At 41.2% G+C, this 23,635-nt stretch overlaps 1 protein-coding gene across 1 annotated transcript; it reads left to right on the forward strand.

Moving 5' to 3' along the window:
* Positions 1-23,635, forward strand: LOC115121042 (myosin heavy chain, fast skeletal muscle-like). The gene is made up of 41 exons (XM_065005964.1): positions 1-54; positions 492-534; positions 667-894; positions 1,231-1,374; positions 1,612-1,768; positions 1,985-2,012; positions 2,671-2,779; positions 2,892-2,984; positions 3,859-3,919; positions 4,103-4,201; positions 4,634-4,737; positions 5,135-5,273; positions 7,613-7,731; positions 7,859-8,008; positions 8,097-8,267; positions 8,492-8,795; positions 11,980-12,044; positions 12,138-12,225; positions 12,343-12,460; positions 12,593-12,716; positions 13,502-13,638; positions 14,053-14,308; positions 14,502-14,744; positions 15,093-15,269; positions 15,368-15,513; positions 15,669-15,759; positions 15,973-16,362; positions 16,485-16,611; positions 17,251-17,369; positions 17,525-17,721; positions 17,839-18,022; positions 18,156-18,321; positions 18,979-19,103; positions 19,427-19,735; positions 20,145-20,348; positions 20,458-20,583; positions 20,838-21,008; positions 21,283-21,387; positions 21,483-21,578; positions 23,061-23,192; positions 23,511-23,635. The coding sequence occupies exons 3-41, from the start codon at positions 679-681 to the stop codon at positions 23,529-23,531; spliced, it is 5,811 nt and encodes a 1,936-aa protein (XP_064862036.1). The 5' UTR covers positions 1-54; positions 492-534; positions 667-678; the 3' UTR covers positions 23,532-23,635.

Here is a 23,635-nt window from a genome sequence, read left to right on the forward strand (position 1 = left end):
TATAAGGAGGCTGAAGCCCCTGTATCCATGAGTCAGACACCTTCTTCCTCTGTGGTAAGACTCCTTAGATTTTTACATTTGTCTCATATTTGTCCTCAGCATCTGAGGCGGTAGCTAACTGCATTGTTTGAGTTCATAATTGAATGTATTGTAAGACTTTACAATATTCAATCAAGTGGCATTTATTTAAAATGTACTTTAAATGTGTTTTGCTTCAAATCTGTCACTTTCATTCAAGGTGAAAAGTGCTGCACCTGCATTTGTTTGTAAATTCAGGGGGTGGTGAAGAATGTAGCTGGATTGTCAGGGCTACTTGACAGAATGTACAGTAAAGTAGGAAAAATAATGTTACCAGTTGCAACAGTAGTTGAATAGGACATGGCTGTAATGATGGAGTTGAATGATGCCATTCCAAATGTTTCTTGCCCTTCAGGGGCCAAATTACAAGGTTTTAGACTAGTGCGTATTCACAACACCCTGATGTTTCACAGGATCCTCCAAGACATACAAATTAAACTGTAGGAGGGGAAAAAGGTGAGACATGGTTTGTCTTCACATAAAAAGTGCTGAAAATAATTATGTGTGAGATACAGTACAGCTCACTCTGTTGACTGTGGAGGAAGCACCACAGAGTCAATCATGTTTCTTGTTTCATCTCTTTCCTAGCGAACCGTCACCATGAGTACGGACGCGGAGATGCAAATCTACGGCAAGGCAGCCTTGTACCTTCGTAAACCCGAGAGGGAGAGGATGGAGGCACAAGCCACACCCTTTGATTCAAAGAACGCCTGCTATGTGACAGATGTCAAGGAGCTGTACCTTAAGGGTTTGATCACTGGCAGGACAGAGGGAAAGTGTACTGTCAAAGTCACAAATGCTGACGGCACTACCATGGTAAGTCTTATCTGAAAAGTATTGAAGTTAAAACATTATCCATATTGTCAAAAACATGCCAAAAGCTAATATGAAATCAGTAACGAAAAAAAGATTAAGAAGCATTTCTTTGTTCTTTTTTAAGCAGAATATAACCTTCAAACAAAGCATTTTTATTGCTACTGTTTAAAACTGTCATGGAATTATTGATAATGACAAGTCAAGAATCTCCATGTATTTGTCAGCGCGTGATAACAAAGTAGTTGGATTAAATGGGGGTAAGCATTTTATTGAGCAAAAAGCATTGAGTCATGTCCAGTTCGATCCGTGTGAAATCTAGATTTGTGACTGTTTCAGGACAAAGAGTTCAAAGAAGCAGACATCTACCAGATGAACCCCCCTAAGTACGACAAGATTGAGGACATGGCCATGATGACCTACCTGAATGAAGCCTCTGTGTTGTATAACCTCAAAGAGCGTTATGCAGCATGGATGATCTATGTAAGAAACCTGCATAAACATACACACATACTGTAAATGAACATAAGAAATTCCTACATGCATGAACATGAGAAATACACACGTAAAGTACTACACTCAAATGAATAGTAGAAACCAAAACATACCAATACAGTAGAGCCACATTAGTATACCATAGTACACCCACATCCTCACATAAATCCAGGTAAAAGTCAATCTAACTTTGCTAATCTCCTAATTGAAATTCCTTTCATCCAGACCTACTCTGGGCTCTTCTGTGCCACGGTGAACCCCTACAAGTGGCTCCCCGTGTACGATGAAGTGGTTGTCAACGCCTACAGAGGGAAGAAGAGGATGGAGGCTCCACCCCATATCTTCTCCGTCTCTGACAATGCCTTCCAGTTCATGATGATTGGTACGAGCTCTCATGGAGAAATGGATGGATGGATGGATGCATGGATGGAATCTACTGTCTTCTAGTCTAAGTTAGAACAGTTTGCTGGGAATCTCTAATTTCTCTAGCCTTGAATGGAAAATATTCCAAATTTAAATTCATGATGATGCTTATGAATACAATGATGTACTCCAAATGTTGATTGGTTATAATAAGCAGCATTGTTTTTGGTTCCAGATAAGGAGAACCAGTCCGTCCTGATTACGTAAGTTGTTTTCTATCATTTCACTTGAAAATGTGTTTCTATTCTAATATATTGGGTGACTTGGGTGTTATAAAATATAGGACATTATGAATGGATTAGACTATCTGTAGTAATGACTGGGTGTTATAAAATACAGGACATTATGAATGGAATAGACTATCTGTAGTAATGACTGGGTGTTATAAAATACAGGACATTATGAATGGAATAGACTATCTGTAGTAATGACTGGGTTTTATAAAATACAGGACATTATGAATGGAATAGACTATCTGTAGTAATGACTGGGTGTTATAAAATACAGGACATTATGAATGGATTAGACTATCTGTAGTAATGACTGGGTGTTATAAAATAATAGACATCTGGACATTATGAATGGAATAGACTATCTGTAGTAATGACTGGGTGTTATAAAATACAGGACATTATGAATGGATTAGACTACTGCTGGGTGTTATAAAATACAATGACTATCTGAGTAATGACTGGTGTTATAAAATACAGGACAATATTTATTAATTATTAAATTAATTATTAAAACGTGTCTACAGTGTATTTTTCAAAGCTATTTCTTAGTGAAATGCAATCTGCCATTCAAACATGTCTGCCATTCTGACATGTGACTAAACCAATCTTTCTCTGTCATATAAACCAGTGGAGAATCCGGTGCAGGAAAGACTGTCAACACCAAGCGTGTCATCCAGTACTTCGCCACCATTGCAGTTTCTGGTGTCAAGAAGGAAGTAGACCCCAGCAAAATGAAGGTAACACATTTTAGTTTGGTGTTCTGTGTAAACTTTGTTTTTCAAGCCGTTGAATAGTGTTTTAATTAAAGTGTTTTCTAGTTTCTGAGCAACTTGTGTTTGTCTCAATCAGGGGTCTCTTGAGGATCAGATCATTGCAGCTAACCCTCTGCTGGAGTCTTATGGTAATGCCAAGACAGTGAGGAACGACAACTCGTCTCGCTTTGTAAGTATGAAGGGCATACTGTGGAAGTGACCTTCAATTGGAAAAAATATTTTAGTAGTTCCCTATAGGTGTCATAATACCCATAAAACCTTGTGGTAAAAACAGGGAAATGCTTCCAATTGTTTTTCCACCTTTTATTTCTCCCATAGGGGATTTTAGAAACACTTAAAATAAGGGCTGTGGTCTGTGTAGGCTCACCCTGGTGTGACGTTTTGACCACCATGTCAATCAGAAAAGGTGACTTTTATCAATATTTTCATCTCTATTTACTCTCAGATTGCAAAATGCTAATTAGCATCAAAGTAGACATCATGGAAAAATACTAATATCACTGCAAGAACTTGCAGGTCATCTCTAGCGGTCATCTTTGCTAACAGCTATTGTGTCAATAAATGTAGCCAATTTATTCATTACTAAATTTAGCTAACATTAGATAGTTAATCCAGAGATTCTAACCTTTGCCTATTTTAGGCACTCTCGTCCACATCATTATGGCATTTGTAGTTCTTTATGTTAGCCACATTAGCAGGGAATTAGCATTTCATTTGTTGTGGCTAAATACAGGCAAAAATATTTAGCTAAAAGTCACCTTGTCTAAGATAGATTTATATGGTTATCAAAACTACATGGTAAGCGAAACACAGCGCTTAAATACGTGTTTCTAAAATCTATTGGGAAAATGAATGGTGTATAAACGTTTGGAACTATTTCCCTGTTTGACCGCTAGGTTTTATGGGTATTACGACTGATACTGTGGTGCTCTATAATTTTGTCAATAGATGTCAAACAATTTGTATCTTTTCAAGGGGTCTATCAAAGTAAAATGTTAGATTTATTTAGTTGACCTACTTCTAACTCCCATGCTCAACTACAGGGTAAATTCATCAGGATTCACTTCCAAGGAGGAAAACTGGCTAAAGCTGACATTGAGACCTGTGAGTTGGGTTTCCTTGTTTCTAAATGCTTTCAATAAATCACACAGAATATTTGTTGGAGATTGAATCATCAAATGTAATGTTATCGTATGTTCTCTCTCTGTCTCTCTCTCTCTCTCTCTCTCTCTCTCTCTCTCTCTCTCTCTCTCTCTCTCTCTCTCTCTCTCTCTCTCTCTCTCTCAGACCTGCTAGAGAAGTCCAGAGTGGCCTTCCAGCTGCCCGCTGAGAGAGGCTACCATATCTTCTACCAGATGATGACCAACCACAAACCTGAGCTAGTTGGTAAGGCAAAGTACAGGTTAAGGTGAAATTATTTACACCACCATCTGTGGAACTTATTGAAATGTTTCCTAGTCCACACTGTTAATATTATTATAATGAGTACTTCCAAGGTAACAAGGCATCTAAACATGAGTCAGGTCTTTCAAGGTCTTTCATGGGAAAGATCAACTAATGCACTGTGATGCAAACTAGTCCAGGAGCAATCTCAGTCCCCACCTCTTTACCTAGATGCCTTCTCCCCTCCCCCCTTAAAAGACCTAGATGCACTTAAAGTGGCTGTTCCACTGGATGTCATAAGGTGAAAGCATTTGTAAGTCCTCTGGAGTCCATCTATTGAGTAAAGGAGTCCATCTATTGAGTAGAGATACTGTAAAGGTAGGACAGCAGAATTCTCAGTGATGTAACTGACAAGCCATTCTCTGTTGTCCACAGAAATGACACTCATCACCACCAACCCTTACGACTTCCCCATGATCAGCCAGGGTCAGATCAGTGTGGCCAGCATTGACGACAAGGTCGAGCTGGATGCCACCGATGTGAGTGATACAAAGTGTGAACCAAACTCTAGATATGGAATGGGTAGGACCACAATACACACTGAATGCATTGCTCCAATCCAACTTGATGGCAGCTGGCCACCTTGTGTTAGTTAGTCATGTGCTTCAAGGCCATTCTTCATGCCTTCACACTTCACCTTGAGGCATACACATGTAAGACATCAGAGACTGTCACTAAGTCCCCTGTGGAACTGTGTAAAACTCATATTGTGCTGTCATATACTAGTGTGTTGGCCAAACGTAATCATGTGGAACTGAGAAGCCAGTTAATTCTAACCATCCCATTTGTTCTGGACTGAACACAGAACGGTAGTGTACTGTAACTGAGCAAACTACCGTTCAGTTCCTCACTGTTGTACTTCCTGTTTAATACCAGGATGCAATTACAATCCTGGGCTTCTCTAACGATGAGAAAATGGCCATCTACAAGCTGACAGGAGCTGTAATGCACCATGGCAACTTGAAATTCAAGCAGAAGCAGCGTGAGGAGCAGGCCGAGTCAGATGGAACCGAGGGTGAGTCCAACTCGAAGATGTAATATATGGAAAGCATTAGTCTCTTTCCCCAACGTAGAAATAACAACGTAAGAAGTTCAATCCACGGAAACGGATTTGTGTTGAGATTTTCATTTAAAATGTACAACAAACAAAAATCATACATTTTACACTTTAACTCTATGTACAATGAACACTTTTAACAATTTACACTGAACATGACACAAAAACACATTTACAGGAAGATATGGGCAGATGCTAAGTTTGGTAACAAGATATTTGCTCAGTTTTTTCTGTGCCCACGTTTTCCATATCTGCTCTGAATTCAGATTCAACAATGTCTGCAAATAGCACAACTGGGTGATTTGAAAAGTCATAGCAAATGAATAATATAATACCCATAGCAAAAATACACTACACTACTGTACTGAACTATATACTACTGTACTGAACTATACACTACTGTACTGTACTGAACTATACACTACTGTACTGTACTAGACACTACTTTACTAAACTATACACTACTGTACTGTACTATACACTACTGTACTGTACTATACACTACTGTACTGAAATATACACTACTGTACTGAACTATACACTACACTACTGTACTGTACTAAACTATACACTACTGTACTGAACTATACACTACACTACTGTACTGTACTGAACTATACACTACACTACTGTACTAAACTATACACTACTGTACTGTACTATAAACTACTGTACTGTACTATACACTACTGTACTGAACTATACACTACTGTACTAAACTATACACTACACTACTGTACTAAACTACCAACTGTACTGAACTACACACTATTGGGCTGAACTATACACTACTGTACTAAACTATACACTACACTACTGTACTAGACACTACTGTACTAAACTATACACTACACTACTGTACTAAACTATACACTACTGTACTGAACTATACACTACTGTACTAAACTATACACTACTGTACTGTACTGAACTATAAACTACACTACTGTACTGAACTACACAATGTACTGAACTACACTACTGTACTGAACTATACACTACTGTACTGAACTATACACTACTGTACTGAACTATACACTACACTACTGTACTGAACTATACACTACTGTACTGAACTATACACTACTGTACTGTACTGTACTGAACTATACACTACTGTACTGAACTATACACTACTGTACTGAACTATACACTACTGTACTGTACTGAACTATACACTACTGTACTGAACTATACACTACACTACTGTACTGAACTATACACTACACTACTGAACTATACACTACTGGGCTGAAATATACACTACTGGGCTGAAATATACACTACTGTACTGTACTATACACTACTGTACTGAACTATACACTACTGGGCTGAAATATACACTACTGGGCTGAAATATACACTACTGTACTGTACTATACACTACTGTACTGAACTATACACTACTGGGCTGAAATATACACTACTGTGCTGAACTATACACTACTGTACTGAACTATACACTACTGTACTGTACTGAACTATACACTACTGTACTGTACTATACACTACTGTACTGAACTATACACTACTGTACTAGACACTACTGTACTAAACTATACACTACTGAACTGAACTATACACTACTGTACTGTACTATACACTACTGTACTAAACTATACACTACTGTACTGAACTATACACTACTGTACTATACACTACACTACTGTACTATACACTACTGAACTGAACTATACACTACTGTACTGAATTGATATGAGTAAAAACACTAACTAATTGGCAGGTCTACCTTTACTTGTTAATTCTGTAAAGTTTCATTGTTCTCCCGCCTCATGAGGTAACAGAATTTTAATGCACAAGGCAATGTGTTTTAAACTTACAGAAGGCAGAAACATTTCTGAAACAAGTGTTGATATTAGTAGTATTTCTAATACCGTTTAAGACGTTTTCTGCTGTTTTATAAAACTCATGTTCATCTGTTTGACCAGAAATCAAAGCATTTGTTTATTCCTCATTTTCAAGATGGCAAATGGTAAAACAAATATATATATATATATATTTTTCCTTAATTTCTAGAAAATATAGACTCTTAGCTTTCATTTGACACCCAATTTGAGATGCGCCTATGAACTTCCCATGTTGGTGCTCATTGGTCCTTTTACAGGGAAATGACCAAGACAGACGGTGCCACATGAACGTCAGGCAGGATATACATTTTGGAGATCCAATTCCAACCTCCAGAAATGATTTGAATAATGGATGTGGGTGAAAATGAAAACTTAACCGATAAAAGACATCAGAATCAAGCAATCTGTTGTTGTTGGTTTTCTCTCCAGTGGCTGATAAAATCGGCTACCTGCTGGGCCTGAACTCAGCTGAGTTGCTGAAATGTCTGTGCTACCCCAGAGTGAAGGTCGGCAACGAGTACGTGACCAAGGGACAGACTGTGCCTCAGGTAAAGCGGTTAAATACACAGCATCAAACATTTTCTGACCACATGAATTATTTTGGGGACAATTGTATTTTCTTTTTAAAAATAATCATGTTGTCTCATGTATTAATTTGAGGTATTATCATTGAAGGTTTATAATGCAGTCATGGCTTTGGCCAAGTCCATCTATGAGAGGATGTTCTTGTGGATGGTCATCCGTATCAACGAGATGTTGGACACCAAGAATCCAAGGCAGTTCTATATCGGTGTGCTTGATATTGCCGGATTTGAGATCTTTGATGTGAGTATGAGACCAGAACAAGACATTTAGTTGAGAAGGATTACAACCTTGTATCATGAAATGATCCCTTCTGAAATTCCATCAACAGTACAACAGCATGGAGCAGCTGTGCATCAACTTCACCAATGAGAAACTGCAACAGTTCTTCAACCACACCATGTTCGTCTTGGAACAAGAGGAGTACAAGAAGGAGGGAATCGTCTGGGCCTTCATTGACTTCGGCATGGACTTGGCTGCCTGCATTGAGCTTATTGAGAAGGTAAGTTGTCTGTCAGGATTATAATGGGATGCAACATTAAAGCTCATAGGGAGCGCATTGATAGATATTATCACAATGGTACAACATATCTGTTGAGAACTCAATATGTTTCCTATTATGGCCCCGTAAATGAATATAATCCTATAAAATGATGTTTACTAAAGAAATAAATGTGATCCTAAATGCAAATGACACTAATTTGATAAACATCTCTTTTTGTAAAGCCATTGGGCATCTTCTCCATCCTTGAAGAGGAGTGCATGTTCCCCAAGGCTTCAGACACTACCTTCAAGAACAAGCTGAACGATCAGCATCTTGGCAAAACCAAGGCATATGAGAAGCCCAAGCCTGCCAAAGGCAAGGCAGAAGCCCACTTCTCCCTGGTGCACTATGCCGGCACTGTGGACTACAACATCACTGGCTGGCTGGAGAAGAACAAGGACCCCCTGAACGACTCAGTTATTCAGATGTACGGGAAGTCCTCAGTCAAACTGTTGGCTGCTTTGTATCCTGCTGCCCCACCTGAGGGTAAGACTAGCATCAAGTCAAAAGATTAAATTAATAAGCAATAGTTACAACTCCAGCTGCCCCACCTGAGGGTAAGACTAGCATCAAGTCAAAAGATTAAATTAATAAGCAATAGTTACAACTCAGACCCACATTGGTTTTAAAGCACTGGCCACCAACCTTTTCAGAGTCAAGATCACTTTGTGAGTCAAAATGCAAGCTAAGATCTACTGCTGAGAATTGTTTAAACAACGACTTAGAAAATACAATCCTATGTAACATGAATCAATTAAAAACAGATCTGTAGCGAAGAGATTTGTGCAGTAGGCTATCGACCTGGTGATACTCAAGTAGCACTGCATTCTTTCTGCCTCATTCACCAATTCATGTTGTTCTCTGTGACCAGAGAAACTGAAATATTCCTTGATATTAAAAAAGACACAAGCCACTAATAATAACAACACAAGTGTATCAGAACACTTTGCTTTACTCGTTCATTACAGCTACAGTGCTGGTTGTCTTCATTCATTACAGCTACAGTGCTGGTTGTCCTCATTCATTACAGCTACAGTGCTGGTTGTCTTCATTCATTACAGCTACAGTGCTGGTTGTCCTCATTCATTACAGCTGCAGTGCTGGTTGTAGTCATTCATTACAGCTACAGTGCTGGTTGTCCTCATTCATTACAGCTGCAGTGATGGTTGTAGTCATTCATTACAGCTGCAGTGCTGGTTGTAGTCATTCATTACAGCTGCAGTGCTGGTTGTAGTCATTCATTACAGCTGCAGTGATGGTTGTAGTCAGTGCTGGTTGTCCTCATTCATTACAGCTGCAGTGCTGGTTGTAGTCATTCATTACAGCTGCAGTGATGGTTGTAGTCATTCATTACAGCTGCAGTGCTGGTTGTAGTCATTCATTACAGCTGCAGTGCTGGTTGTAGTCATTCATTACAGCTGCAGTGATGGTTGTAGTCATTCATTACAGCTGCAGGGATGGTTGTAGTCATTCATTACAGCTGCAGTGATGGTTGTAGTCATTCATTACAGCTGCAGTGCTGGTTGTACTCATTCATTACAGCTGCAGGGATGGTTGTCCTCATTCATTACAGCTACAGTGCTGGTTGTAGTCATTCATTACAGCTGCAGTGCTGGTTGTAGTCATTCATTACAGCTGCAGTGCTGGTTGTAGTCATTCATTACAGCTTCAGTGCTGGTTGTAGTCATTCATTACAGCTACAGTGCTGGTTGTAGTCATTCATTACAGCTGCAGTGCTGGTTGTAGTCATTCATTACAGCTGCAGTGATGGTTGTAGTCATTCATTACAGCTGCAGTGCTGGTTGTAGTCATTCATTACAGCTGCAGTGCTGGTTGTAGTCATTCATTACAGCTACAGTGCTGGTTGTCCTCATTCATTACAGCTGCAGTGATGGTTGTAGTCATTCATTACAGCTGCAGTGCTGGTTGTAGCTGCAGTGCTGGTTGTAGTCATTCATTACAGCTGCAGTGCTGGTTGTAGTCATTCATTACAGCTGCAGTGATGGTTGTAGTCATTCATTACAGCTGCAGGGATGGTTGTAGTCATTCATTACAGCTGCAGTGCTGGTTGTGGTCATTCATTACAGCTGCAGGGATGGTTGTCCTCATTCATTACAGCTACAGTGCTGGTTGTAGTCATTCATTACAGCTGCAGTGCTGGTTGTAGTCATTCATTACAGCTGCAGTGCTGGTTGTAGTCATTCATTACAGCTACAGTGCTGGTTGTAGTCATTCATTACAGCTGCAGTGCTGGTTGTAGTCATTCATTACAGCTGCAGTTCTGGTTGTCCTCATTCATTACAGCTGCAGTGCTGGTTGTCCTCATTCATTACAGCTCATTCATTTCATTACAGCTGCAGTGATGGTTGTAGTCATTCATTACAGCTGCTGGTTGTGATGGTTGTAGTCATTCATTACAGCTGTGCTGGTTGTAGTCATTCAGTGCAGTGCTGGTTGTAGTCATTCATTACAGCTGCAGTGCTGGTTGTCCTCATTCATTACAGCTGCAGTGCTGGTTGTTGTCCTCATTCATTACAGTCCTGGTTGTAGTCATTCATTACAGCTGCAGTGCTGGTTGTAGGTTGTAGTCATTCATTACAGCTGCAGTGCTGGTTGTAGTCATTCATTACAGCTGCAGTGCTGGTTGTCCTCATTCATTACAGCTGCAGTGATGGTTGTAGTCATTCATTACAGCTGCAGTGATGGTTGTAGTCATTCATTACAGCTGCAGTGCAGGTTGTAGTCATTCATTACAGCTGCAGTGCTGGTTGTAGTCATTCATTACAGCTGCAGTGCTGGTTGTAGTCATTCATTACAGCTGCAGTGCTGGTTGTAGTCATTCATTACAGCTGCAGTGATGGTTGTAGTCATTCATTACAGCTGCAGGGATGGTTGTAGTCATTCATTACAGCTGCAGTGATGGTTGTAGTCATTCATTACAGCTGCAGTGCTGGTTGTAGTCATTCATTACAGCTGCAGTGATGGTTGTAGTCATTCATTACAGCTGCAGTGCTGGTTGTCCTCATTCATTACAGCTGCAGTGCAGGTTGTAGTCATTCATTACAGCTGCAGTGCTGGTTGTAGTCATTCATTACAGCTGCAGTGCTGGTTGTCCTCATTCATTACAGCTGCAGTGCTGGTTGTCCTCATTCATTACAGCTGCAGTGCTGGTTGTTGCATGAGTGGAAGTAGGGAAAACACGCATTTTATGTCTCATAAAAGTGTTGAACAAAGTGTTGAATAACAACTTAAACATGAACTAACTCATTAAAACAGCACCGCTCTGCTGTATTTGTCGAGTCTTTCTCTAGTCATAGTTTATATCGTTTTTACATCTCAAAGTAGTAACTTTGTTGTGGGTCCGATTCTTGTTTTTACAGTCTATGGCTCAGGGAAACTGTACAGGCACGGTGCTCTGAGCTATCTGATTGGCCAGCAGTAGGCCTATACGTGCAGTTGATTTGCTCTCTACCTTCAGACATGAAACGGTTTAAAATCCCGATCGACATGTTGGTGACCAATGCTTTAAATTCTTTGAATAAATCACAATTTATCAGGGTTATTTACTGGGTTAATATACTCATTCAATAGGTGTTATTTTGCACAATCCCGTTGGCAGCATTTGATTATCTCATTTCTAATGATCTTTTACTTACTAACATGTGAACAGATACGACCAAGAAAGGAGGCAAGAAGAAGGGTGGTTCCATGCAGACTGTGTCGTCCCAGTTCAGGGTGAGCTTTTGAAATGTGTATATTCAGTCCTCCAAAAGGAGCATTGATTAACATAAATGATTTCTGAGAACATGGTTTGTAACCCTCTTCCAGGAGAACTTACAAAAGCTGATGACCAACTTGAGGAGCACTCATCCTCACTTTGTGCGCTGCCTGATCCCCAACGAGTCAAAGACTCCAGGTAAAATAAATATTGAGTTAAATATGACATCTTATCAGTACAGTATCAGTAACCTTAACAAGCCACAATTCTTTAATCTGTTAATAAGTATTAAAGAGACATGGTTTGTTTTTCCAGGTCTGATGGAGAACTTCCTGGTTATCCACCAGCTCAGGTGTAATGGTGTTCTGGAGGGTATCAGGATCTGCAGGAAGGGCTTCCCCAGCAGAATCATCTATGCTGACTTCAAGCAGAGGTACACTCACACAACACAACACAACACACACCTGCTCCAAGGGTTTTCCCAGCATCAGAATAGGCTTACTTTTTATGTAATATAACCAACCTATTACAACTTGACATGTGTTAAAAATGTCTCCTCATTCAGGTACAAAGTACTGAATGCCAGTGTCATCCCCGAGGGCCAGTTCATGGACAACAAGAAGGCTTCTGAGAAGCTGCTTGGGTCCATTAATATAAATCACGACGATTACAAGTTTGGACACACCAAGGTCAGTCAAATACCACCCCCCCCTGTTCCCTTAAATGCTGACATCCAAACACAACTTCAATGATAATTTAAACATGAACCATTCAAACATCCAGTTGATTTATCCATCCTTTCATTCTTTCAGCTTCATTTAAAGGGTCAATCAGCAGTTGCATTTTTTGAATGATACATTAATGATATGGACCCATTGATTCTTGATATAACTTAATATAACGTATAAATGCCTCATGAGCTCAGTTCAACTGTGGAACCCGAAGGATACGCTTGTTTTACTCTAATGGTGTGTAAACTAAGTAAATGTAAACTAACACTATATAGCCTCAAAAAATGGTTAAACCTATCATTTAATAGCATGGATGGTCAGTCCTTGCATCCTGTCTATGAATTTGAGAGTTGTTACATTTCTCCAGCCCCATCCCTCTTTTTTTACTGAAATAGGGGCAGGGAGTACATTTTGTTATTTCTTCAACTGCTGATTGACATTTAAACTTGTGAAAAAGGTGGAAAACGTTTTCTTCAAATTCGTATAAGTATAGAAACTCAACTCATTATCATGTACATTGTGTTAGAGTGGTATGGCTTCAGTTATCTGTGTACATTATTCATCTACAACTCTGCAATAACTTCCAACTTCTAAACAAGCTGTCCCATGGTTTGTTTGTTAGCACTGCAATCTTTATATTGTTCAAATTAATCTAGTGATGTTGTTCCCCTGTTCTGATCCAACCCTTTCTATCTGTCACCATCTGACTCTGGTTCCAATGGCCATGTTGACCTGTGTCTCAGGTGTTCTTCAAAGCCGGTCTGCTGGGTGTCTTGGAGGAGATGAGAGATGAGAAGCTGGCTGTTCTGGTCGGCATGGTCCAGGCTCTCAGCCGTGGATTCCTCATGAGAAAAGAGTTCACCAAGATGATGGAGAGGAGGTGAGGAAGAGTAGACATCTTGGCAAAGCTTTCTGTGAACCACCTGAATGTAATGCATTATGATCACATACTGTATATGCTGTGAGTTGATCAGAATGAGAAAGTAGGTCTTATAATGTTCTATTAGTGCTGCAGTTTGGGATTTGGCAAAGCTGTTCAGTTGTAATTTGTATTGGTGATATTTACCCATTCATTATTAAATAACATAAAATGCCTCCTGATTTAATTAATAAGCATGACCTGTCAGTCCTTGCATCTAGAACTCTGTCTATGAATGTAAGAGTTGTTCCATTTCCTTCGCTCCGTTCCTCAGCTGTATACTCAAAGTGTTGGGGGGGGTGTTGTTCTTCAAATCCCAGAATGTAGCTTTAAGCATGTCACTCACCATGTCACTCTATCCTCTCTGTCGACCAGAGATGCCATCTTCACCGTCCAGTACAACATCCGTTCATTCATGAATGTGAAAACCTGGCCATGGATGAAGGTGTACTTCAAGATCAAGCCCCTGCTGAAGAGCGCTGAGACGGAGAAGGAGCTGGCCAACATGAAGGAGAACTTTGACAAGATGAAAACAGACCTGGCCAAGGCTCTGGCCAAGAAGAAGGAGTTGGAGGAGAAGATGGTGTCCATTCTGCAAGAGAAGAACGACCTGGCACTCCAAGTTGCATCTGTGAGTGAGAAATGATCCTCATGAGGTCATATTTTCATACACATGAATACACAAACGAGCACCATTTTTTTATTCTTCATTTAAATTTATTTCATGAATTTATATTGATTTGATTTGACATTTTTGACTAAATCAAATCTTTATTTTGATAAACAAAGTGAGGAGGCAAATTTTTCTCCTGTTCTGAAACCAGGAATCAGAGAATCTGAACGATGCTGAGGAAAGGTGTGAGGGACTCATCAAGAGCAAGATCCAAATGGAGGCCAAACTCAAAGAAACGACAGAGAGGCTGGAGGATGAGGAGGAGATGAATGCTGAGTTGACTGCCAAGAAGAGGAAGCTGGAGGATGAGTGTTCTGAGCTGAAGAAGGACATTGATGACCTGGAGCTCACCCTGGCCAAAGTGGAGAAGGAGAAGCACGCCACTGAAAACAAGGTCTTGTGTCTTACCAAAGACAGTCTAACCAAACAATTTTCCAAACCATAATCAACACAAAACATAGCTCAACAGACATGGAATTCCAGATGTATTGTGGGTGGCGGAAACATGAAGACACAGAATAGTAGAATAGTGGTACTCCCCACGTTTATTGTATGTTCAGCTGCCCCTCGTTTCTAACTTCAGTACACTGGCATGGAGTACACTGCCACCTAGTGGTGAATCTATAGAACAGTACCTGTTGACACATTTCTAATATGAATTAAATGAATGCAATACACATGAAACTAAATCTCCCATTTATGTGAAGTAACAAAAGGCTAATTATGTGGTGGCCGTTTTCAGGTTAAAAACCTGACAGAAGAGATGGCGTCTATGGATGAGAGTGTTGCCAAGCTGACCAAGGAGAAGAAAGCCCTCCAAGAGGCCCACCAGCAGACACTGGACGACCTGCAGGCAGAGGAGGACAAAGTCAACACTCTGACCAAGTCCAAGACCAAGCTGGAACAGCAAGTGGACGACGTGAGTGGATTTAGACATTTTGGCCACGATAGTATGTAAGATGTTATTATCTTTAGTTGTTTAGATTTGAACAATACATGTGTGTTTTTATCTTGTAGCTTGAGGGTTCTCTGGAGCAAGAGAAGAAGGTCCGTATGGACCTTGAGAGAGCCAAGAGAAAGCTGGAGGGAGATCTGAAACTGGCCCAGGAGTCCATAATGGACCTGGAGAATGACAAGCAGCAGTCTGATGAGAAAATCAAGAAGTAAGCAAACAATACCTGCCATATTGACAATAATGGCTGTTCTTGACTAATTCTTGTAATTATGAATTAGCATTTACATGCGATACGTATGATACTCTAACTTCACTCTATTGAACCGAAACCAACCTTGCAATCAACATGTTTGTGTTTCTTAGGAAGGAGTTTGAGACATCCCAGCTCCTCAGTAAAATAGAGGATGAACAGTCTCTGGGAGCTCAGCTACAGAAGAAGATCAAGGAACTCCAGGTACAGTACAGAACCTAAGCTCCAGTACAGGAAAGAACACACCTGAAACATCTCCTAAAAAAATATTCTGGTAGCACACATTTTTCCTGGTGGCTTGAAGGTTGCAAGGGACACTATCTACTTAATATATTTGTGAAACTGGCTTTGTATGAATACAGTTGTTTCAACTGTATTGTAGTGTTCATCCCTCCCTGCCCCTGCCCCCTGTTCTAGGCCCGTATTGAGGAGCTGGAGGAGGAAATTGAGGCTGAGCGTGCTGCCAGGGCTAAGGTTGAGAAGCAGAGAGCCGATCTCTCCAGGGAACTTGAGGAGATCAGCGAGAGGCTGGAGGAGGCTGGAGGCGCCACTGCTGCTCAGATTGAGATGAACAAGAAGCGTGAGGCTGAGTTCCAGAAGCTGCGTCGTGATCTTGAAGAGTCCACCCTGCAGCATGAGTCCACAGCCGCCGCTCTGCGCAAGAAACAGGCTGACAGTGTGGCTGAGCTCGGGGAGCAGATCGACAACCTGCAGCGCGTCAAACAGAAGCTGGAGAAGGAGAAGAGTGAGTACAAGATGGAGATTGATGACCTCTCCAGCAACATGGAGGCCGTCGCCAAGGCTAAGGTGAGTAGTGATGTTTTGATCAAGCAGTGTTGAGGAGGGTCAACGACATTACCATTCAAGTGAACTGAAGTTGACAGGAGTCTCATATATAAAGTAATGATGGAACATGGTTTCACTAACAGGGCAATCTGGAGAAGATGTGCCGTACTCTTGAGGACCAGCTGAGTGAGATCAAGACTAAGAATGATGAGAATGTTCGCCAGATCAATGACATCAGTGGACAGAGGGCCAGACTCCTGACAGAAAATGGTACCACCATCAACAAAGAACAACAAACCAATTCATTATTCAGTAAAACACAATAACAAGTATTGGGGGCTGTATCCACGTATTCCAGTCCACAGAGTTTCTACTGTTCTGACTTAAACTATAATGGTTGCACTTTAGAGCCATTTGTTACATTATCAGAAAAAACTATTTTATTCAGACTACTAATACTTTTGAAAAACTAGATGATTACTTATTTGATTACTTTAAAATTCAGAAATGATGTTGGTCAAAAAATACATCGACTTCATTTAGTTTTCTAGCAAGTTTGTTAGTTCCACCTGAACGAGTCTGACCACAATTCAGAGAACACTATGATGACACACCAAATGGGTTTGATGGATGTTTTTTGTCTGCTTCTAATGGCTCGTAAGGGGAAAGTAATCCAAAAGTAATGTAAAGTAATCAGATTACATTACTGATTTTGTGTAATGCAAAAGTTATGTTACTGATTACACTTTGACAGGTAACTAGTAACTGTAATGGATTACATTTAGAAAGTAGCCTACCCAACCCCAAATATTCAACACCTGACATTGCCCTACACTACCTTGAAATACATGTTCAATCTTAGAGAACAAAGACAGACCCAATTAACAAGATGTCCCTCTGTCCCTGCAGGTGAGTTTGGCCGCCAGCTGGAGGAGAAGGAATCCCTGGTGTCTCAGCTGACCAGAGGCAAACAGGCCTTCACCCAGCAGGTAGAGGAGCTGAAGAGGCAGATTGAAGAGGAGGTCAAGGTAAAGCAATTTTGAAATCCCAATGTGGCCCTCGAGACAAAGTGATTACCCACACCTGATATAGACGGTAACCAGGCCACCCTCAGAGACTTCTACTGTCATATGTTTTACTATCTCTCTTAGTCTTTACATTTCTCTATCTTTGTCTTGAAAAGGCTAAAAACGCACTGGCCCACGGTGTCCAGTCTGCCCGCCATGACTGTGACCTCCTGAGGGAGCAGTTTGAGGAAGAGCAGGAGGCCAAGGCAGAGCTGCAACGCGGCATGTCCAAGGCCAACAGTGAGGTGGCTCAGTGGAGGACTAAGTATGAAACTGATGCCATCCAGCGCACAGAAGAGCTGGAGGAGTCCAAGTGAGTCGCACGGAACAGCAAAACTCAAATATAGGTTGTGGATAGTGAGTGGTAGGGAACTCTAAAAAAAGGTCGCGTTGAGATGTATTGTAACGTTTGTAAACCCTCGTCAAACAGGAAGAAGCTGGCCCAGCGTCTGCAGGAGGCTGAGGAGACCATTGAGGCGACCAACTCCAAGTGTGCCTCCCTGGAGAAGACCAAGCAGAGGCTGCAGGGAGAGGTGGAGGACCTTATGATTGACGTTGAGAGAGCAAACGCCATGGCCGCCAACCTAGACAAGAAGCAGAGGAACTTTGACAAGGTGAAAATTAATTATCCTCAACCTAGAGGGATATTTTCTGTCTGCTGTATGATCAAATGTAGCATAACTCCACCATATGTCTGATTCAAAACTATTCATCAAGACCTATTGAATATACCATGGATTTCTCTAGGTTCTGGCAGAGTGGAAGCAGAAGTATGAGGAGGGCCAGGCTGAGCTGGAAGGAGCTCAGAAGGAGGTTCGCTCAATGAGCACTGAACTCTTCAAGATGAAGAACTCCTACGAGGAGGCTCTGGATCATCTGGAGACTCTGAAGAGAGAGAACAAGAACCTGCAACGTGAGCATTTGACAGCAGTTCTATTGGGCTCATGTTTGACGAGTGTAAACATCAACATTTACATTTTTTTCAACTTATAATCGATATTCCTTTGAACAACCCAAAGGAGTGGGGGCATTTAGATCTACAAGAACCAATGAAGTGCTGATTAATTCATGAATCAAATTGTATTTGTTACCTGCTTCGTAAAAAACAGGTGCTTACGGCACTTCCCAACAATGCAGCGAGAACAAAGGAAATAATAGTGAACAAATAACACGAGGAATAAATACACAATGAGTAACGATAACTTGGCCATGTACACAAGGCACCAGTACCGAGTCGTGTAGATGTGTAGATGTGTAGATCGTTACATAGTAACCAAAAGCTACCCAGACTTATGGCTTGGGGTAGAAGCTGTTTAGGGTTCTGTCTGTTCCAGACTTGATGCATTGGTACTGCTTGCCATGCGGTAGCAGAGAGAACAGTCAATGATTTGGGTGGCTGGAGTCTTTGACAATATTTAGGGCATTCCCTGACACCGGCTGGTATAGAGGTCCTGGATGGCAGGAAGCTCGGCACCAGTAATTATTATGATTCAATGTCAACTTCATTGCATTGACAATACCCACTGAAAATCTCCCAAGTCTAAACTGATCCTGTGTTTGGTGTGTGCAGAGGAGATCGGTGACCTAACTGAGCAGATCGGAGAGACTGGCAAGAGCATCCATGAGCTGGAGAAGGCCAAGAAGACCGTGGAGACAGAGAAGTCTGAGATCCAGACCGCTCTGGAGGAGGCTGAGGTACAAACTACAACTGTTTGATGGGAAAAGCAGTGTTCATTCGATCATTTGGATCCCCATGAGCTTTTGCAGAAGCATCAGCTACTCTTCCTGGGGTCCACAAAAAACACAAGACAACAAATAACAAAACACTGATAGACAGTCACACAAATGTAAAATACGATATACAAACAATACAACTAAAGTGGTACACTAGCCAACGCCAGCTACAGTCCCACACTCCCTGTATTGGTGTTTATTGTAGTCATATATATTTAATTCCTTGTGTTATACACATCCAAATTTATTGAACACAATTGGCCTGACTGCTTCTCTTTGTCCAGGGAACACTGGAGCACGAGGAATCCAAGATTCTGCGTGTGCAGCTGGAGCTGAACCAGATCAAGGGTGAGGTGGACAGGAAGCTGGCTGAGAAGGACGAGGAGATGGAGCAGATCAAGAGGAACAGCCAGAGGATGGTTGACTCCATGCAGAGCAACCTGGATTCTGAGATCAGGAGCAGGAATGATGCCCTGAGGGTGAAGAAGAAGATGGAGGGAGACCTGAACGAGATGGAGGTTCAGCTGAGCCACTCCAACAGGCAGGCCGCTGAGGCCCAGAAACAGCTGAGGAACGTCCAGGGACAGCTCAAGGTAAAGGGACTGGGATATCAGGCAAAAAAATCTGAAGGTTAGGGAGAGATTTGTTTGTGAATCTATAGAAAAGACCTTAATAGATTTGATTAATATAGTGTCGAAAAGTAGAGATATTGGGGAAATTCTTAACTAACATTTATTTCACTGACCCTTTTATTTTATTTTACCTTTATTTAACCAGGCAAGATCAGTTAAGAACAAATTCTTATTTTCAATGACGGCCTAGGAACAGTGGGTTAACTTCCTGTTCAGGAGCAGAACAACAGATTTGTACCTTGTCTGCTCGGGGGTTTGAACTTGCAACCTTCCGATAACTAGTCCAACACTCTAACCACTACGCTACCCTGCCGCCCCATCACCTCTACTTCCACAAGTCCTAATGAACCCATGTCATTGTGAACCCCAGGATGCCCTGTTGCACCTTGATGACGCCGTCCGCGCTGCAGATGATATGAAGGAGCAGGCAGCCATGGTGGAGCGTAGGAACGGTCTGATGGTGGCTGAAATCGAGGAGCTGAGAGTTGCTCTGGAGCAGACAGAGAGAGGCCGCAAAGTTGCTGAGACTGAGCTGGTAGACGCCAGCGAGCGTGTTGGACTGCTGCACTCCCAGGTATGGGTCAAAATCCGTTTCTAATGAAACTCAACCAAGCATACGGTTTCTGCCTTGTTACCTGAAAGTTGTCTTGAGAGTCACATGTTGTTTCTTACTTCTCCTCCAGAACATCAGCCTTCTAAACTCCAAGAAGAAGCTGGAGTCTGACCTGGTGCAGGTGCAGGGAGAGGTGGAAGACATTGTCCAGGAGGCCAGGAATGCAGAGGAGAAGGCCAAGAAGGCCATCACTGATGTGAGTCCTTATGATCTGTTCAATTGCATTCACTTTTTAAAATGTATTTGACCTTTATTTAACTAGGCAACTAGGCTAGTTAAGAACAACTTCTTATTTTCAATGACGGCCTCGGAACAGTGGGTTCACTGCCTTAACTTGATTTGTATCCAAAGGCCAATGGTATCTGGGATGGTTTAACAGAAAAAAAGATCTCAGAGGAATGTTATGATTGGTGCCAAATGGTGCAGAAATTAAACAAACTACTATTCCAGGCGGCCATGATGGCTGAGGAGCTGAAGAAGGAGCAGGACACCAGCTCTCACCTGGAGAGGATGAAGAAGAACCTGGAGGTCACAGTCAAGGACCTGCAGCACCGTCTGGATGAGGCTGAGAATCTGGCCATGAAGGGAGGCAAGAAGCAGCTCCAGAAACTGGAGTCCAGGGTGAGTTAACAGCAGGGTGGATTGAAAAACAGATTGCTGGAAATGTATTTAATCATACAAATACACAGGAGCATTGTGTAATGACTTTCTCTCAATAACCCACATAGATAATGAAATTGTATCATTACAGATCCCTTTAATTACAATTGTAAAAGTACATAGGAACGGACAACAATTGTGCCTCCTTGACTGGTTAGAAGAATATACCTCTGTTGTACTAAGATTTGTTACGTCTGATTTCACCACCTCAAACAAACGCCTTTCGTCCATAAAGGTTCGTGAGCTCGAGACTGATGTGGAGGCTGAGCAGAGAAGAGGTGTAGATGCGGTCAAGGGAGTCCGCAAGTATGAGCGCAAAGTCAAGGAGCTCACCTACCAGGTAACAGAAAGTGCCTTCATCCCAAACTTGACACTAACACAGACAGGTTTGTGTCTAACACTTTGGTGCATTGATTCTTTGATCTTGTCCCACAGACTGAGGAGGATAAGAAGAATGTTGTCAGACTTCAGGACCTGGTAGATAAGCTGCAGATGAAAGTCAAGGCCTACAAGAGGCAGGCTGAGGAAGCGGTGAGTCACATACTTTGTCAGCGTACATTGATAAACATATTTTTCCCCTTGTAGACATTACAAACCTTAATATCCATACAGTTTAGTTTAGGCTTTAACCAATGCCTCGCAAAGAAGAGCACTGATTGGTAGATAGGTTACAAAAAATGGCAAAGGAATGAACTTGTTACAGGAATGCTTTATATCTGCAAGGACTGGGGAGTTTATCAGGATGAAGAAAAAACCAGAATGGTGTAAAGCACAGGCAACATCCTAGAGAAAAACACATTCAGTCTGCTTTTCACCAGACACTGGGAGACAAATGAACCTTTCAGCTCAACAATAACCTAAAACACAAGGACACATCTACACTTGAGTTTCTTACCAAGAAAACAAGGAATGTTCCGGATTGGCCTAGTAAGGAAACTAAAGGAAAGGAGGAACGGTGATATCAGGTGTGGCTAAAGTTGTTCATGGCCCAAATAAAGTGTGAATGGGAGGATTTCCATCCCACTCGCCATCCACTTCTTTCGGTGTAGGTGGACCAGGAGTGGGGTATAATGTCCACCTTTTAATTTAGTCTGCTTTCAGCCATATTGATCGCTGAAATGGGCTACAAAAGCAAAACAAAAAACGAGTCTATCGTTCCGGACCTGTACAGGCCGTCAGTTCATTCACTTAACTAAAAAACATTTTTAACAGCCAATAAATGAAGATAAAATAGCTTACAGACAAATACTCGCTCCAAACACATTCTTTAAACAGACTCACTCATCCAGAGAGAGTAGGGTTACGTGCCTTGCTCAAGGGAACACCGGCAGACTTTCACCTAGTCGTCTGGGGGGTTTCAATCCAGCAACCTTTCGATTACTGGCCCTACGCTCTTAACCGCTAGGCTATCTGTGGTGTAGCATTAACTGTGTGTAGCTAATAAGAATGATTTTGACTTATATCTTCTTGAAAAATGATGGCGAGACTTAAAAATGTCTGTATGGCAATGATCAACATCCAAATGGACAGATCTTGAATAATGATGAAAGACAATCCAGATATTTAGACATAAAGACACAAAGACACAGCTAAAGATGTGAATACCTATCTAGTCCTAATATAGTTTTTTATTTTTTATTTATTAATACCAATGTTTTTTTTTTTTAATTGTTCTTCTACTTTGATATTCCAGAATGTTTTGTAGATCGTTGGCAACAAAAGAAAACGAATTTAAATCCATTTTAATCTGAATTTGTAACACTATAAAATGTGATTGTTTTCCAAGGGGGTGTGAATACTTGTTTTAGACACTGAACATCCCTGGAGGCAGTGGTTTGATCCCCCATTTCACCACTCATTCTCTCTGCTGGATCATCCATCTCCATATATACATTGTTTTCCAAAATCTGTCAATAAAAAAGTACTTTAAAATACCTATAATATTAACTTGCTACCTGAAGCTTCAAACTTTGAACGCTGATTTGATGCTCCCCCTCTCTTTTCCGCACCCAGGAGGAACAAGCCAACGGCCACATGTCTAAGTTCAGGAAGGTTCAGCATGAGCTGGAGGAGGCTGAGGAGCGTGCTGACATCGCTGAGTCTCAAGTCAACAAGCTCAGAGCCAAGACCCGCGACACTGGAAAGGTACGGAGCTGCTACTAAACCTAAACCTGACTCATGTTCAAATATGGCCACATCAACACCACTCATGAGTCGGTCCTCACAGAGGTCAATACCAAACTTTTACACTCACTAAAATGTATTTAAGATCTATAAGAAGCACATTTCAGGTTGGGTCAAAATAGATTCATTCAAAACTAAGATGGTACTTCAAAATTGAAAATCAAAGCTCAGCCTTTAATGCTTCATCCATTACATTATCTCTAACTGTTCATATATTCATATATTTTACATGTTCATTATTAATACTCATCCATTATTTTCTTTCTGTCTTCCTTACAGGGCAAAGAAGTTGCTGAATAAACAAGACCAACGTCTTACATCATTTTCCTGTGTTGCATAAAATATGATTTTCACGGTGAAATGTTTAACTTGGATTAAAAACGTGTCGGCTTACGTACACTCTC

Source organism: Oncorhynchus nerka, linkage group LG20 (genome assembly GCF_034236695.1).
Source record: "Oncorhynchus nerka isolate Pitt River linkage group LG20, Oner_Uvic_2.0, whole genome shotgun sequence".
Classification (NCBI taxonomy): Eukaryota; Metazoa; Chordata; class Actinopteri; order Salmoniformes; family Salmonidae; genus Oncorhynchus; species Oncorhynchus nerka.